The 18,716-nt window shown below is 40.4% G+C and overlaps 1 protein-coding gene across 1 annotated transcript; it reads left to right on the forward strand.

The window, feature by feature from the left end:
• Positions 1 to 6,854: 6,854 nt before the first annotated feature.
• On the forward strand, positions 6,855 to 10,391 carry LOC308283323 (tripartite motif-containing protein 16-like; the record flags this gene model as incomplete). The annotated part of the gene is made up of 2 exons (XM_080723740.1): positions 6,855 to 7,104; positions 8,807 to 10,391. 2 exons carry the CDS (start codon positions 6,855 to 6,857, stop codon positions 10,246 to 10,248), a joined length of 1,692 nt encoding a protein of 563 aa, XP_080579866.1. The 3' UTR covers positions 10,249 to 10,391.
• Positions 10,392 to 18,716: the final 8,325 nt, after the last annotated feature.

An 18,716-nucleotide genomic window follows, 5' to 3' on the forward strand; every position in this document is an offset into this window, starting at 1 on the left:
GGAGCTTCAGAACACTGGTTGGGTGGCCCAACCTGGTGTTGTCAAACCCAGCACACACAGGAGCTTCAGAACACTGGTTGGGTGGCCCAACCTGGTGTTGTCAAACCCAGCACACACAGGAGCTTCAGAACACTGGTTGGGTGGCCCAACCTGGTGTTGTCAAACCCAGCACACACAGGAGCTTCAGAACACTGGTTGGGTGGCCCAACCTGGTGTTGTCAAACCCAGCACACACAGGAGCTTCAGAACACTGGTTGGGTGGCCCAACCTGGTGTTGTCAAACCCAGCACACACAGGAGCTTCAGAACACTGGTTTCCAAACAGATGGTAGGACAAAATATGTACTGTAGGTGTTATAATGTAAAAAAAAAAAAAAAAAGAGTTTTGCAAAAATCTGCCTCCTGGTGGTGCTATTATAGGGCAATGGCAAACTCTGATTTGGGGCAAAAAGTAATTTATTTATTTAAAAACAGGCCACTCCTGCAACCTTTAGATCAGGGGTTTTCAAAGTGGGTGACGGGGCACCCTGGGGTGCCGCAAGGTAATTTGATAATATTGGGAATTTATTTGGACACTTGAAAAAATGTTTAGTATCATTTTAAACTTGAAGTACAAAGTTATTTCCAGTCAGTTCTAACCAAAATGGCTATTATCTCAACGTTTTCCTCGCAACATAATCACTATAATATCGTCACTGTCGGGCAGAAACCTTGTATCTCCAAGTTTCAAATGTGTACGTCTTTTGGTAAAGCAAAGCCCTGCTTCATCATACAAGACCGTCGCACAAATCTAGTGAAAACAGCTGATCTACAAGCACACAACGCCTCGCAGTGTGCTTGTAGATCTGCTGTTTTCCCTAGTTTAGTACATTTTATAGATGGTAAATACAAAACGAACGGTTTTGGACATACAAGGTTTCCACCCGACAACAACGATAATGACGATATGCTATAAATATAAGGTGCTGTTAGTGAAAATATAATGTAGGGGTGCCTCGGATTAAAAACAAAAATATGGGGTGCCCTGAGAAACAAGTTTGGGAACCCCTGATTTAGATGTCAATCTTTGCCAATCAGAATGGAATATGAAAAACCAAACAGATTTGTCCTGATCACATGACTATAGATGTGTACTGATGTGGGTGAAATTTTGATAAAATCTTAAGGAGTAATATAAAAAGAAATGTTTTGCATAAGTTACACCTACACAGACGGATACGGTAATGGCATGTGTCCCTGCCTATGCATAGCAGCATCAACAAAGAAAGACATTCAGATAGTCAGAGCAACATTATGCAGTCATAGTCAAGTCACCATCGATGCCCTGTTCTCTTTTTTTGTTAGACTGTTTTGAAATAACAAGCACATAAAGCCCTTGATATAATGTATAGCAAAATTGTGTCAATGGTGTACCACAGATGTTCATTTTAAAACAAAAAATTACAATATAAAATGCAACAATTACCTTTGTTGTATATTAAATTAAACATAACTATAACTCATCACTAAACAAACTATTCTTATAATTTGTTATCCAACCAAAAAAAAAAAAGGTTTTGAATGTTGGTTGCATTTAGCCAGTGCACCTGAAGTCAAAAGTGTTGGTTTGGTCGTGAGGTGAACACAAGTGATTGTTCTGGAATAGTCATTAAGCATGGTGTTTCTCTGTAATCTATTTACTGCTCAGTGCTCAGTGATCTGTTCTGGTATAGAGTCCGCCTACTGTATTCAGTAAAGGCCGTTTCCGTATCCGTTCTGGACTGGATCAACAAACTACAAAGGGCCCATGTCTAATCGCGCACGCATGCACACCACAGACAGCGATGACGCCGCTTGCGACTGAACAAAACCTTACTGTGCAAATCGGTGCGAGTAAATAAACACAGTTGGCATAACGGACTACGTTGACACAAACACACCGGAGTGATTTAGAAGCACTTCATGAGAAAACGAACACCCATGTTGATTTGGTGTTGTCACTGTTTTCTTGTTGGACATGCGTTCGCTGCAGGTTATATGGGCTTTAAACAGTACTCTGACTCCTCTCTCCCCCCTCTTCTCCGCCACAGACTCAACGGACTACGTTGTCACACACACACCGGAGTGATTTAGAAGCACTTCATGAGAAAACGAACACCCATGTTGATGTGGTGTTGCCTGTTTTCTTGTTGGACATGCGTTCGTAGCAGGTTATATGGGCTTTAAACAGTACTCTGACTCCTCTCTCCCCCCTCTTCTCCGCCACAGACTCTTTTAGCAGAAGGCAGTTCCAGCCCGTTCCGGCCCACTTTCACCCCTGGTCTTCGGGTTCTATCAGTCATGGCTGCCAGTTCCCACCTGATGTCGTGTGTGAGTTCAGACTGCTCCAGACCGTACTGAAGAGTCGCCAGCTTGCATAACGTCTTCAGACTGGGACTCAAGTCTAAGATATGACCTGTGTATCTCAGATAAACTCCAAAGATGAAGATACGTTCTCCCACCATGCAGCAGCATTCACATGTCATCCATAACGGTCCTTCCCCCTTCGGCTTAACCTCCAACCAGGAAAACGTCTCTGGATTGAATTTCCACAGATCGTTGAAGCTGCCATGGTCCAAGCTCTCACCACCAAATACGTACAGCGCTCCGTTGTAGGCAAAGGCTGAATGAAGCCTGCGCCCTTCCGGAAGAAGCTGTGCAGCCAGCAGTTGGTCCCTGGGAGCAGCTGGGAGAGGCTGTGCAGAAGGTGTGCTGCTCAGCCAGCAGTTGGTCTCTGTGTCAAACACTCTGACGTTGTTGTAGTGGTCCCTCCGGAGCCCTCGGCCCCCAAAAACAAACATCTTTGTCCCGATGACGGTGGCAGAGTGGAACGACGACTCGGGTGCTCCGGCGTCAATCAAAGACCAGACCATCGCGGCGGTGTCCAGCTTGTACACGTCGTTAGTATGTCCATTGAGCAGGTTGTATCCTCCATGGACATACATGACCCTCCCCAAGACACAGGCTGAGTGGTGGTACCTCCCCTCTGGAACGGCCCCGGAGATCCTTGGCTGGAACCATCTGTGGGCGTCGACGTCAAACGCATAAAGCTCGTTGTAGTACTCCCTGGTAGCGTGGTTGTACCCTCCCCAGATGTACACGATATCCTCTATCAGTGCAGCTGTGTGGCCCCAGCAGCTGGAGGAAACGTCCAGGGGACGTTCTCCTCTCCCAGGCGTCACCGGGGGCAACAACCTCCGCCAGCGCAAAGACACCGTGTTGAAGATGTGAACGTCAAACTGATCACGGTTGTACCGTCCAAAGGAGTACAGCTTGTCGTTCACGGCAACAGCAGCACGTTTACAGTCTCTGTTGGCTTCTCCGTTGAGACGGGCGGTCCAGTAAAACATTTCACACCCCTGCAGCACCGTGGATTGAAGTGGATTAATTCAGTGTAGCTCTGTAAAAGAATGCAGTTCCTGTGCAGCATAATACAGTCTGGGTCCTGTAGCGAAATGCACGTTTTTTGCACGTGCGGACACTTATACGGGTACAGCGACACAAACATCATGGGAAGCTTGGCCAATCAGTGATGCCCGTTGCCTGTTGTTCTCCCATATATGGTAAATTGATTGCTGATGTCAGAGCTATGACACCATATCGATGACGTCAGGGATCTCCATAATGGCACAATGAATTGCATATAGCGCTTTGTAGCGCCATTCTCTGTGTAGACGCAATGGGAAATTGTAACGGGATCTTTTAATGGGAATCTTTTAATGGGAATATTATCTTTTATTTGCAGTTCACACTTCTCATGCGTCTACAGGAGTTTTCAGCCGACAGCTGCATCGTTGCACTCTATAAGACGAGTTGTGCACATGGCACTGTAGATAGTTAAGATCTACAGCCATGTGGTCTGAGTATAATTTTACACTGTAAATAATGTAGTTCTACTGTATCTAAGGACCCCCTAAATAATCATATTTGACCTGGGGACCCCCAAAACAATCATAGCCTATTTGAGTTGAGGCATTACATTTAGTTTGACTCAGTTCCACAGATAATATTGTGAAAATAAATATTGTGGAAAATAGCCGATCTACAAGCTCACAAGGCATTGTTTCCATTTCATTTATTTTCTTTTTTTGAAGCGGTGAAAGCCGCTTCCAAGGAGTGGCTTTGTGTGTCTGGTGCGTCCCGGTCTGATGAAGTTGTTTTTCTTTCTTTCTTTTTTTTCTTTTAGCATGTTTGTGTATGTATGGTAATATCACAGTTAAGGCCCATTCCCACTGAGCCAGATAACAGATAAAAGAAATCTCTTTCTTCAGATATTTTTCCATTCAAAGTGGATGATAGATACAGATAAAGAATATCTGTCACAGATAAAAGAAATATCTGTGGCAGATATTTTTTATCTGTATCTACCATCCACTTTGAATGGAAACATATCTGGAGAAAGAGCTTTTTTTATCTGTTATCTGGCCCAGTGGGAATGGGCCTATAAATTCAAATTTACAATATCTTACTGTATTAGATACAATTTACTGTAAATTTACAGTAAATTACTGCCTACTGAGCTGCATTACATTCACAGTAATAGTGTAAAAATACAGGCAACTACTGTAATATTACAGTAAATAACTGCAATACATACTGCTAAATCACAGTAAATTACAAAAATTTCACAGCTGTGAAATTACAGTAATTTACTGCGCAATATTTACTGTGAAAATTACTGTGAAAGTAATGCAATTATTATCCAGTAATTTACTGTAAATTTACAGCGAATTATTTTACAGTGTGTGGTCTGAGTATAATTTTACACTGTAAATAATGTAGTTCTACTGTATCTAAGGACCCCCTAAATAATCATATTTGACCTGGGGACCCCCAAAACAATCATAGCCTATTTGAGTTGAGGCATTACATTTAGTTTGACTCAGTTCCACAGATAATATTGTGAAAATAAATATTGTGGAAAATAGCCGATCTACAAGCTCACAAGGCATTGTTTCCATTTCATTTATTTTCTTTTTTTGAAGCGGTGAAAGCCGCTTCCAAGGAGTGGCTTTGTGTGTCTGGTGCGTCCCGGTCTGATGATTGGTCAAGCTTCACATGACAATTCGGCCCTCCAGATAAAATCATTAATTCATTCAGAATTCATAAAAATATAGAACTAAAGCACATAGAAAGTATAGATCTGGAACACAGAATGTATAGATCTAGAACACAGAGTTCATAGCTCTAGAACACATAGAATAAAAATTCACAGCTTCACTTCGAACCAAGGTTTGATTTTTTTTTTGTTAGTACTAAGGTTGTAAAAGTCCTTAAATTGTCACTTTACTGTCTTCTGCAAAAGATATATTTGATATCACTAATGTGAAACTGAATACTTGGTTTGTCTGCAAAGCCTACAATAACACGTCCAGAACAGATGCCAGGTTGTAACAGGGTTAATGATCTGCTAATCTGAGTTGATGCCATGATGATTTGCTGCCATGCATAATAAGTAAATTCATTAGTTTTTCATTAGTAAATGAAAAGTAATTTTTGCATGGCCTAATTCTGAGACGTTGCTGTAGGGCAGTGGTTCTCAACCTGCCTTTTTATTATTTTATTGTTTTTCTCTCAGCCCGAAAAATGTAAACTTTTAGAGGGGAAAAAAATCAAACCTCGGTTTGAAGTGAAGCGGTGAATTTTTATTCTATGTGTACTAGAGCTATGAAATCTGTGTTCTAGATCTATACATTCTGTGTTCTAGATCTATACTTACTATGTGCTTTAGTTCTATATTTTTATGAATTCTGAATGAATGAATGAATGATTTTGTCTGGAGGGCCAAATTGGCATGTATGCTTGACCAATCCTCAATTGGTCAACCTGACGTGAATATTTTTGAAAAGTTTTCAAATGTATCAAATGTCTTTTGGATACAAGCACCTTCTTTATTTCTTTCTGTCTTTCTTTCTTTCTTTCTTTCTTTCTTTCTTTGCTGCTGTTGTGAGCTCTTCTCTCTCATCTCTTCTCTCAGACTGACTGTGGATCACAGCTACAGTGAGGCTCTATGGAGGGGAGGAGTTTAGTGCTGTGAGCTGCTATTAGCCTTATTCACGGCCCGCCCACCTACTTCCGTTTCTCAGTTTTCCCCGGGTGCTGACTTCAATTTAGAAGGGGAAACTATACTGGACTTAAAGCCAACAAATCATTATTTCTAACAGTAAAGTAAATTATAGTGCTTTGTGCCGTTTAGTATCTTGTGTTCTTGATCATGCTAGCCGTATTTTATACTTTACTATTCGGAAATTGCATTAAATTTGCGATTTCTGTGCTAACTCCATAGGCTATGGTAGGATTTACCCCTTCAAAATGTGACTTCAGCACCCGTGGGATGCTTAGTGGGCGGGCCGTGAATTGGGCTAATTGGTTCATTTAGATGTAAGGGTGTGTGTGTGTGTGTGTGTGTGTGTGTGTGTGTGTGTGTGTGTGTGTGTGTGTGTGTGTGTGTGTGTGTGTGTGTGTGTGTGTGTGTGTGTGTGCGCACGCGCGTGCATGCATGTTTTAGGCTAATGGAGATGGAACAATAGAAGAAAACTACTGACTCATGTTTCAACATGAAGCATTTTATACCAGTGAATCACTGTGAATCACCACACGCACGCACGCACGCACGCACACACACACACACACACACACACACACACACACACACACACACACACACACACACACACACACACACACACACACACACACAAAACAACTGCAGGAAGAACCTCCCATGTCATGTGATTTCTCAGGAAACGAAACCTAACTAAACTCGTCTCTTCTGTTTGCCAGTTCAGTGAACTGATAGTCATACAGACAGACAGACAGACAGTCAGTCGTACTGAAATGGCGCAGCAGGGAGTTCAACTGGATCGGGAACAGTTGTGTTGTTCTGTCTGTCTGGATCTCCTGAAGGATCCAGTGACTGTTCCCTGTGGACACAGCTACTGCAGGAGGTGTATCGAGGGCTTCTGGGAGCAGGATGATCAGAGAGGGAGGTTCAGCTGTCCACAGTGCAGACACACCTTCATCCCAAGACCTGTTCTGAAGAAGAACACCATGTTGGCTGAGGTGGTGGAGAGCCTGAAGAAGACAGGTGAGACAGTTAAATCATATTGTAAATACAGCTCACTGTCAGACAGATATACATTTACCAAACCGGGAACATGTCTCCATTCAGACATATCTCCATTCCGACAGTGACTTCTTATTGTCGGAGTGGCGACACTCCCATGGGCCTAAGGTTCACCGGCTGTCAGTCTGTCAGTCCGTCACACGTCACGTCACACTTTTGCCCAACTCAGATTTTGGCCTAAAATCCTGCGAATTGGATGGCAAATCACAACCTCCTCCCCTGATTTCTCACATGACCCTCTTCAAGCACCACCATCAGGCCAGTTTTTGCAAAACACATTTTTGAACACTGCTCGTACAGATTTTGCCCTAAAATCACGCAAAGCGGTACACTATCTCTAAAGTCATGTCATCAACATGGATTTCCCATATTCCCTCCTGATTGGCTACGATTGCCGTCTAAAGTTTGTGTATGCGATGTGACGGTCGTTTATCTCCCGATTATGGAGATTTACTGGTGATAACTTTTCTTCAGAAGTTTAAACAGCGAGTACAGAAATGTAAACGGTGGTTCATCCTCCTCATGACGTCATTGCCATCACAGCTGCACGTCTGTCTTGTGACTCTTGGCAACAAGAGTTGTTTTGTTGCACAATATTTATAACAAGGCAGTGAAACATACTGTATGTTAAACACAGTCTGACACTGATCAGTGTGGTGAAACATACTGTATGTTAAGACTAGGGCTTTCACCAACTAGTCGACTAGTTGACTAGTCGACTAGTATAACCACTAGTCGATCTTGTAGGTACTAGTTGAAAAGTCGAAAAAAATTAAAAACAAAAATATTTTCGTTTTTTTTAGTTTTTTTTTATGAAGGTCTAGCAAACTCATTTCAATTCGATTATAGTTGTTTTATTTCTAACAACCATTACAAACGGAATATTATTATCCAGTCACACACACACACACACAAATTGCTGCATCTCCCTAGCAAGGGTTAATAATTTCTGCACCGTGAGTTCACACAGAGGTCACCAAAGTGCTGAAACTCGCGCGTCTGCACACAGCAGTGAGTTGAGACTAGTTTAACAGTATAACACCGTAGCGCGATCAAAGCAGCAAGTGAGGACAGCCCAGTTCTTGCTACAACAGACCGACCGATCCTGCACGTTCGTTTGATTAGAAGTAATTAAAAGACAGAGGAGTGTTAGCGAGCTAGCCTACTAAAGCCTAGCCTGCATGGCTAGCCGACCAATGCAAATGGATATATGTGATTTGTTTACGAGAGACAGCAGCTATTGGTGAGTCCAAGCATGGGTTTCTATTACTGTAGCAGCTAAAAATGGATGTGGCGATTGTGAAATGCTGGTCTTGTTATGGTGCGCAAACTTGCACACGTGGGGTTTGTGAGTATCCGTTATCATGGTAACTTGGCTGCTGTGAGAAGCCGTGCCACAACGCTCTTTATTATGACATAATATGTTAACGACTAGTCGACTAGTCGACTACCAGTGGCTTCAACTAGTCGATCTGTAAAAAATACTTGAAGTGAAAGCCCTAGTTAAGACACAGATCAGTGGTAAGGCAGAGAGACGGTGACAAAAACAATAGTTATCAGACAGAGGAGACATGCTGACTCCTATAGGCTACCCAATATGGCACACACACATGAAATACTCTTTTATCAGATTGATGAATACATATTATCAATCTATCGACAGGACTCCAAGATGCTCCTCCTGATCACTGCTATGCTGGACCTGGAGATGTGGCCTGTGATGTCTGCACTGGGAGGAGACTGAAAGCTGTGAAGACTTGTCTTCAGTGTCTGGTGTCTTACTGTGACCCTCACCTCCAGCCTCACTATCAGTCTCCTGCCTTTAAGAAACACAAGCTGGTCAAAGCCTCCAAGGAGTTTCAGGAGAACATCTGCTCTCGTCACAACAAAGTCAGAGAGATTTTCTGTCGTACCGATAAGCAGTGTATCTGTTATCTGTGCTCCGTGGAAGAACACAAAGGTCACGATACGACCTCAGCTGAAGCAGAATGGACTGAGAGACAGAAAGAGCTCGGTTCGAGTCTGCAGAACATCCAGAAGAGAATCCAGGAGAGAGAGAAAGACGTGAAGGTGCTTCAGCAGGAGGTGGAGTCCATCAAGCACTGTGCTGACAGAGCAGTGGAGGACAGTGACACCATCTTCACTCAGCTCATCTCTTCCATGGAGAGAAGAGGATCTGAGGTGAGGCAGCAGATCAGAGAGCAGCAGGAACGTCAAGTGAGCGGCGCTGAAGAAGTGAGGAGGCGAGTGGAGCAGGAGCTCTCTGAACTGAGGAGGAGACATGCTGAGCTGCAGCAGCTGTCACTCACAGAGGATCACATCCACTTTCTACAGCGTTTCACCTCCTCTCTCTCAAGGATCAGTGAATCTACACACCCAGTCAGCAGCCACGTCCGTCCTCTGAGATACTTTGAAGATGTGACCGCGGCCGTGTCCAAGATGAGGGACAAGCTAGAGGACATTCTCACAGAGGAAGGGACAAACTTCTCAGAGACAGTGAACAGAGTGGATGTTTTACTGTCAACACCACCAGAGCCCAAGACCAGAGCTGAGTTCTTACGATATTCATGTCCAATCACACTGGATCCAAACACAGTTCATAAACGCCTGTCTCTGTCTAAAGGGAACAGGAAAGTAACACGGATGGACAGATATCTATCATATCCTGATCACCCAGAGAGATTCACTTATTATGATCAGGTTCTGAGTAGAGAGGCTCTGACTGGACGCTGTTACTGGGAGGCAGAGTGGAGTGGACACTGTGTTCATATAGCAGTCTCATATAAAGATATCAGCAGAACAGGGTCTGGTCATGAATGTATATTTGGATACAATGATAAATCATGGTCTTTATGTTGCTCTATATCTACCAATGCCAGACAAGGTTCTTTTTTCAGACACAGGAAAATTGAAACTCCCATCCCAGGTCCTCCTGTCTCCTCCAGAGTAGGAGTGTACGTGGACCACGGTGCAGGTACTCTGTCCTTCTACAGTGTGTCTGCAGACACCATGACTCTCCTTCACACAGAACACACCACCTTCACACACAACCTCCATGCTGGACTTAAGCCTGTAGACACTGCTGAGTTGTGTGACCTCAAGTAGATCACACTGCTGTTTTGTCCCTCATGTCATGAGTCAAGAATAGTTTATTAATAATGTTATTATTATTCTCTCAGCCTGCAAAATGTCAACTTTTTGTCAGAAAAAAAAAAGATAATTTGAGAAAGCAGTAGTGTTGTTTCTAAACTTTGTCACTTGAATCATGATTATTTTATTTATGTAATGAGAAGATTTTGTATATTTGTTAACCGCTTCCAACCTGACATCATTATTTTTTGGTATGTTTTCAAATCTTTTTTGAAAGGTTTTCAATATATATATATAAAAAGAATCAAATAAAAACATATTTTGGAAATAGCAAAACATCTGGAAACATCTGTTTCATGGTACCGTTAGGAAGTCAGCCGCTCCTTCAGCTCTCCCTTGTCCAGTTGGTATGGTAACAAGTCTGTTCGCCCGCCCGGCCGTTCGCCAATTTATTATTTGCTGTCCGAAGAGGCTCAAGGTTATCAGTAGCCATATTATGGGATATGGAATATTTGGGAGTTTATATGTGCTTGCTGCATACAACACAGTGGTTTTTGGTTATCAAGTGACAGAAGAATATTTGTGTATTTACATCCACCATGCAGTATATTAAAGGACATTGAATGAAAGAAACGTATTTCTGCAAGAAAGGCATTTGGTGCTAAGGATAATGAGAACGAACTAAACCAGAGTTCCGTTTGATCAAAGGTTGATATATTTAAAAAGAAAAGTCAGACGAAAGTCGTGCGAGCACCTGGTGAAAGAAAGGTCGTCGAAATATCCGACCGAACAGACTTGTATTGTTTTGTACCTCTTCTTTCCCAGAGGAGTTGTAGAACACTGTGATCAGTGTGTCCATGGCTCCCTCTAGCTCAGGGTTCTTCAATGTTTTCAGGCCAAGGACCCCTTAGTTGAGAGATATGAAGCAGGGACCCCCACAACCTGTTCATAGATTCTAGATATAGTTTCATCGTTTGACAGCACGATCATCAGTGTATTTTGGATTCATGTCAATTTGTGTTTTCAGATATTTAACCAAGTGATATACTTAATAAACCTGACCTTTCATTCTGTGCTATTCTGCTCTTTTTCCCCTCTTTGCCGAAAATAGCCGATCTACAAGCTCACAAGGCCTCGCAGCGCGAAGTGTTGTGAGCTTGTAGATCTGCTATTTTTGGCTAAAGTTCCCAGAATATGAACACTATGGTTAATATAAAAAAGGAGAAAAAAGGTTTCTGATTTTAGGACCCCCTGTAGTAACTCTGAGGACCCCCTGTTGAAGACCCTTGCTCTAGCTTCATGGGCATAGTGGAGGATACTTCACGATGGCACCCCTATAAATACATCTGTGGTTTCCAAAGTTTAAAAGGTAAATTAAAAACAATCATCTGTGGATAGCTTTAAAGCACAGCTCAAGACCTATTTCTTTACTCTTGCTTTTAGCTGAATGTTTAAATCCCTGTGCTGCTAATTGACGTACGCACTGTTCTGAAATTGTTCTTCAATGTTTTATGTTTTTATTTCTCTGCTTTATTGTAATCGTTTTAATTATTTCTTTTTATTCTGTATTTTTTATTTTATTTTACTTTTTATCTGTTAAGCACTTGTGCTTCATTTTATGCTCTGTAAAGCGCTTTGAGCTACATTTCATGTCATGAAAGGTGCTATACAAATAAAGTTTTATTAATATTATTATTATTATCTAACCATTACGTGCACGTAATACTAACACAAACACTTACCATGGGGCGAGTAGAGTGCAGTGCACCATTGCAGAAAGCTGCCTCACTTTAACATCTACATCTTCCATTAAAAGCATACAGTACAATGAGTACATCATATAAATTACCCCATGCCAAACAACCCCTTTCTGGTCACTATGTCCCACTCCGCTCAGTCCATGATCTTCCAGTCTGCTGTTGTAGTGGGTTGGCTTAACAAAATTATCGAAACGAAGCGGATAAAAGCGCCAAACTTTTTTTGTGGCTTCTTTAGGACCTAACCTATTTTGAATTTTACCCATAGAATTATCCATATCAAGTTGGGCTCCCATCGACTTTCTATACAGGAGGAAAATACCCAGAAAATAAATCTGCTTTAAGTAGGATTTGAGGGGTCTATTGAGGTTTGTCATGATTCTGAATCCATTGCAAGCATTTGTTTTGCACAAAAAACTTTCATTGGGCTAGAAATGGCCCCACAAAACGATGGTTTAGTAATGAGTCATCATTTTTCACAGTTTTTTGGGTGTTTTTGGGGCAGATAAATGTTTATCTGTTACCAAAATGTGTTTTGGTCAAATAAATACATATCATTCTGGGGGTCCTTGACATGACAACGTTTGAGAAACACTGATAGCAACATCAGAAAATTGTTATGATTTAGAAGACATTTGTTGAACGTGCCTGTGGTTAAGGACCCCCAAAATGTGTTTTTGGCCACGGACCCCCATCTCAAAATATTTTGTTCCACGGATGGACCCCTATCGCAAACTATTTTGTTCCAGGGACCCCCAAGAAGCAAAGATGTGATTTTGGTCTATTCTGCATCTAGCTTAAAGGAGGACTTCACCACTTTTCAACCTATCTTCATATAATAGGCCCTCACTAATACATAAAATAAAATAAAATAAAATAAAATAAAATAATAAAATAGCGCAATTTTTTTCTACTCGGTCCAAGTCTCCTAGGAGAGCTGTGGGAAGTTCAGAATCCATCGTCTTGTGACATCATCATTTTCCAGAAAAATAAAAAAATAATCAATATTTCTGAAAAAAATATTTAGATTTGTATTATCGCGAGAACAATGGCTTCCACTTTAACATTGCAACTTTTCAGGAATAGAAAGCCTGCAGTTTCTATTAGCCTGGATTCCCAATCGATGATGTCACAAGACGATGGGTTTCTGACCTGCCCACAGCCCTCCTCTGAGAAAAAAAGGGAAAAGCTATATTTTTGTGAGGACCAATTATATGAAGATAGGTTGAAAAGTGGTGAAGTCCTCCTTTAAGGCCACAGACCCGTTGGGAAACGAGTGAGAGAGTTTGGGTCGAGTTTGTATTAGGTGGAGTTTTCCTGTATTCATTTTAAAAAGCTTTGAAAGCACAGCTCTGAAACAACATCAGATAATACAGTTTGACTGACGGACTGATTCTCTTATTCTGGGTTTGTTTGCGTGGACCTGCATGGCTGCTAACGGTTTCTCTCCTACAATGTTAAAATAAGTATTATCATATTATTATTAATACAATAATAGTGATAATTATGTTAAAATGATAATTATTACTCAAGCAAAATAACAGAGTAAGCTATTTTTATATGATTTATGCTATTGGCTACTTTTACTTGATTGAAGTGATTTTTTTTATTTTATTATTAAAATGAAAATGTCATAAAAATAAAAAAAAGGTTTGAGTACTTTTCGTGTGCGTGCACACATAGTCACACACACACACACACACACACACACACACACACACACACACACACACACACACACACACACACACACACACACACACACACACACACAGGTGCAGGCGATTCAGTGTTGATGATGACATTAAGCAGACTGGGAGGGGGAGGGGGGCAGTTCACCGTGCAGATTGAAGATCCGGTCTGGAGACGGAAACGGAAACATCCATGTGGCCTGATGTGAACGTGTTCAACACACCGGATCCAGTAGGCGGGGCTTCAGACCGGATGTGCAGTGGGGGTTTAAATATGACGCATGTGCAGTGAGGACGCCGTTTGGAACGCTTTGGTGTGAAACGCTGCTCCTGCAGAAGGTAAAACTCTACTTATGTTTGATTTAGTTTTTATCCTCCAGTATCTAACAATAATGATATAAACTGTAATCATAGGAGGAGTTTCCAACTGTTTTATTTGACCACAGCAGAGGGAGTTTCAAACTATGTTGTCACCTTAGTTAAAACACACTCACTGTGTGAGGGCTTGGAGATCTATTCTAATCTAACCACGCCGTTAATTAAACTTTATAGCCTCGGACAGTGGTGTAATGTACTAAAGTACAATTTTGACAATTTACCATTTACTTGAGCACTTCCATTTCCAATAGGCTACTTTTACTTCTACTCCACTACATCTTGGACCCAAATATTGTACTTTTACTCCACTACATTTATTTGAAAACTTTTAGTTAAGCCTTTTGCAGATATAAATTATAATAGGCCATTAATATAAAACTTAGCCTACATAAACCACTTTAGCCCCATGTTATACCTTGGATATTTGAAAATGGCAGATCCACAAGCTCACAACGCGACACGTTGTGAGCTTGTAGATCTGCTATTTTCAAACATTGTAGGCTACTTTAAAATAAATACATTTTGATGCCAACACTTTTGTACTTTTACATTTTGTACATTTTGAATTCCGGACTTTATCTTGTAACAGTGTTTCTATATTGCAGTATTGATACTTTTAGAGTACTTTTTTTCCCCCACAGGTGATTGAGTCTGATGTTGTGTTAGTAGTTTTTAAACGGCTGGTAAATCTCCATAAATGAACACAATTACAACAAAGTGTTTAAAGACAAAGCTATTGCTGTTCCCCTGCCGTTCGGCTCTGTTGTGTTCCTGATGGGGTTTAATTTATAGTGATTTAATCCTGTGTCGAGTCTGAACGCTCTTCCATTTCCTTGAGTGTAATGCCGGCGTTCAGCTGTAGTCTTAAGCAGTTCTGTGTTTAAGCCTCGTGCGCCTCCATTCATGCATGGATTCTAAATGTAAAGTGATTATCTTAAAGCCAAAGACGTTATCCGTCCATCCGGGTCGTTGGTGTTCAGTTAATGTTCAGTATAGTTTAGTAAAGAAGTGTTTAAATGCCGTCTGTGTCTGAGTGCCGTTGTTTCTTGGTTTACCTGGGGTGTAATACCGGCGTCCACCTGCAACAGCGCCACTGAAGAATACAGTGATATTTCAGAGTTATTGAATGATACAGAATATTACTGAACACAACGGGTCCGTGTGGTGGCATAGTATCTGTAGCTTTGGGATTAACACTTTATATTTATAATTTATACATTATTGGAGATGTTTGAGACTTTATATTTAGAATTTATACATTTATACATTTATGGGGTTGTTTGAGACTTGAACATGGAACTGACTCCAAACACTGTTTTGGGGTAGTGTTCAAGAATGCCATAGAAAGGAATGGGATAATAATGAAACTTTATTTGTATTATATATTATAGCACTTCACATTTTCATACTTTTCATAAAACATAAAATAAAACGTACTTTTAAAAGCCTAAGGATAGGAGAGATAACTGAGCCAACAGAATTTCTAATGGAAGATAAAAAATAAAAACATTTTGGCAGAAGAATAAGGTGAATCTAAAATAAATATCGATATTAAAATCAATAACTATCAATGAAACTAATATAAATCAATAACTATATCTATGAAACTATAATATAAGTCAATAACTATCTATTAAACTATGATGTCGTCTGATGGCTGTAAAGTGATTCAAATTCAGAAGTAGCAGATCTACAAGCTCACATCTTGTGGCTTCGCACCAAGTTTAGAGCTTGTAGATCTGCTACCGCTTTTGTGTGACGCTAACATATGATAAAGTAGGACGTACGTTTATACGAAAAACACAAATGACTTGGAAGGAGAAAAAGGCTTTCTGTCTGATGGCAACAAACATGTACTTAAAGGCATATTTCACTTTAAAAAAAAACTTTTGTCATTTTATCATCTAATCAGGCTTTTGGGAACACCCAGGACAGTTTTTGAATTTCTTCATTCAGTATTTAGATATTTGATATTCATTTCCCCCCATTTCCCCCCTTCTAGGACCTTCCTATACAAACCCATTATAACTTCAAACTCCATTTTAACCATGGTAGATGCAATGAAAACAACTGTTCTTTTTTCTGGTGACTCATGACACCCTCCAAATACGTGAGCAGGCTGTGTTTTTTCGATAACCTTTTTTCATTTATTGTATTGTCTTTTATTATTATTTTATTATCTTTTATTGTATTTAATAATTTTTTCCCCCAAAAGATTAATAGAAATCAATGAAAAATGTTATCGAAAAAACACGGCCTGCTCACATATTCGGGGGGTGTCAGGAGTCACTAGAAAAAAGGACAGTTGTTTTCATTGAATCTATCACGGTTAAAATGGAATTTGAAGTTATAATGGGTGTGTATAGGAAGGTCCTGGAAGGGGGAAATTAATATCAAATATCTAAATACTGAATGAAGAAATTCAAAAACTGTCCTGGGTGTTCCCAAAAGCCTGAATGACAAAGTTTTTTTGAAAGTGTAATATCCAGGATATTTTATCAGGCTTTTATGAATGAACACCCTGAACAGATTTTAATTTGCTTAATTCAATATTTTGATATTTGATGTAAATGTTATCAGGCCCTCCAGGCTCAGGGCTGCTCCCCATACACACCCACTGTAACTTCAAACTCCATTTTAACCATGATAGATTCATTAAATACACCCATTATTATTATTTTTTTTCTGGTTACTTCTAATACCCTTGGCCCTGGAGCCCCAGAGCCTAATGGCATTTACCTCAAATATCAAAATATTGAATCAAGCAAATTTAAAACTGTTCAGGGTGTTCATAAAAGCCTGATTAGATGTTAAAATTACCAAAAGTATCCCTTTAAAGGACAACTTTGTTTTTGTGTTTTAAAATGTTTTAATTTACTGCTTTCTATTGTTTTAGCCATTTTAATGATTTTGATTTCAGTGGTTGGGGGCATGCGTGCAATTGGCTAAATATGTATTTTTAGACACAACAAGCCCCGCAATCTTTCAGGTGTGACTTATGGAGGCTAGCAGTGTTACTGTAAATAGTATTAAAGAAATCACCGGCTTATACACCAACACGGAGCTTTGTCATCAGTGCGTCATAGCTGGGGGCGGAGTCAAGCGTGGGGGAAATATTTAACAACCCCCATTAGTAGAATGGGGTTTTCCGTGTTTTTCAAATCCGATTTTTTAATAGTATAGCGATGTTTTAATTAATTGCAATGTCTTACATTGATTCCTTGGTTGCCAATGGACAAAAAATGATGCATTTAAAATTAAACAGCATTGGGATTAAAAATTGTCTGATATTATTAAGGACTGGTCGCATCATCAAAGACCATGGGTTATCTAGACTATCCGTCTGGTATTAGACACTGTTACATTTTCTACATGATAAATTAAACCTATCATATCAAAAAACGAAAAGCACAATTATTCAATGATGGTTATAGAGCACATTAAATGAATTCCAGTTGTCTACAGCCATTAACAGCTTGTTATCATGCAAGGATTTACACACTGACACGACGCAACACAATCCTATCCTAGTTTCAAACCTGCAGAAAATACTTTTAAACTGGCGTCGATCCTGCCATTCAAAGATCAGGTCTCTATCCTACTCACTACGACGTGTTCTATAAACATCATTGACGACTTAACGACCGTTGTTTTTTGATATTATAGTAAGTTTAATTGATCATATATTGTAATTGTGTCTCTACCAGGTTAAAGACATAATGTAAACAGGTTTTGTAGCATAGACAGGGTGCTATATTGTGCAACTTTGACGCATGCACGGGGGATAATCTGAGTCTGATTATAAACCACTTAATTACATTGATTCCTTACTGCAAATGGGCAAAAAACTATCTGCAGTAGCATCGGGATTAATTATTGTCCTTATAGGACTGGTCGGATCAATGCCATGGTTATCTGACTGATTTAATCACCTGGTAAGAGACACACTTTCACATTTTCATGAACATGATTCGATATCAAAAAACGAAGGCCATTAATTCAGCAATGATGTTCATGGAACACGGGAAGGACACAGGAGGAGGATGCCATTGTAAGTGTATTAGGCAATGGGAATGGTTTAATATTGTGGCACGTTTAATTGATCATATCTCATATTAATATTAGTGTCTCTATTGAACACTGCATGTGCAAACATGTTTTTGTAACACGGAGTAGAGTAGATGGAGAGAAAAACAGATCTCCGATCTCATCTCATGCTTGTGTAACTTGGAGATAGCCTACAAAAACGGACAGATCTCCCCATCTCAGTCAGTGCTTGTGTAATTTGCGGGGAATATATTAATCTGACTCTGATTACAAACCACTTTACTCCGACTTCTATGTCCTATATGCCAGGGAGAACATAACCCAATTGCGAGCTTGTTGATTTTTGGCACTGCATAGATTGGCAATTTGGTGTCGTAGACTGAATATGTGGTCAACGTAAAGAGTAAAATTGGGTCCCGTTTTATTCCAGAGGTTTTGAAGAGGCAGGAGGAGTAGTTTAGACAAGGTGGCGAGCTACATTAGCTCCGTAGAGCACAGCGGTGCGTTAGCCAGTCATTCATAATAGGCTTGTTATCTTAATAATAAGTGAACTTTCCGACGGAAAGTGAACCAGTTAGTGAACGATTGCGTTCCAGAAGTCCTTCTGATG

This window comes from Nannobrachium achirus (genome assembly GCF_963921795.1).
Source record: "Nannobrachium achirus genome assembly, chromosome: 4".
Taxonomy (NCBI): Eukaryota; Metazoa; Chordata; class Actinopteri; order Myctophiformes; family Myctophidae; genus Nannobrachium; species Nannobrachium achirus.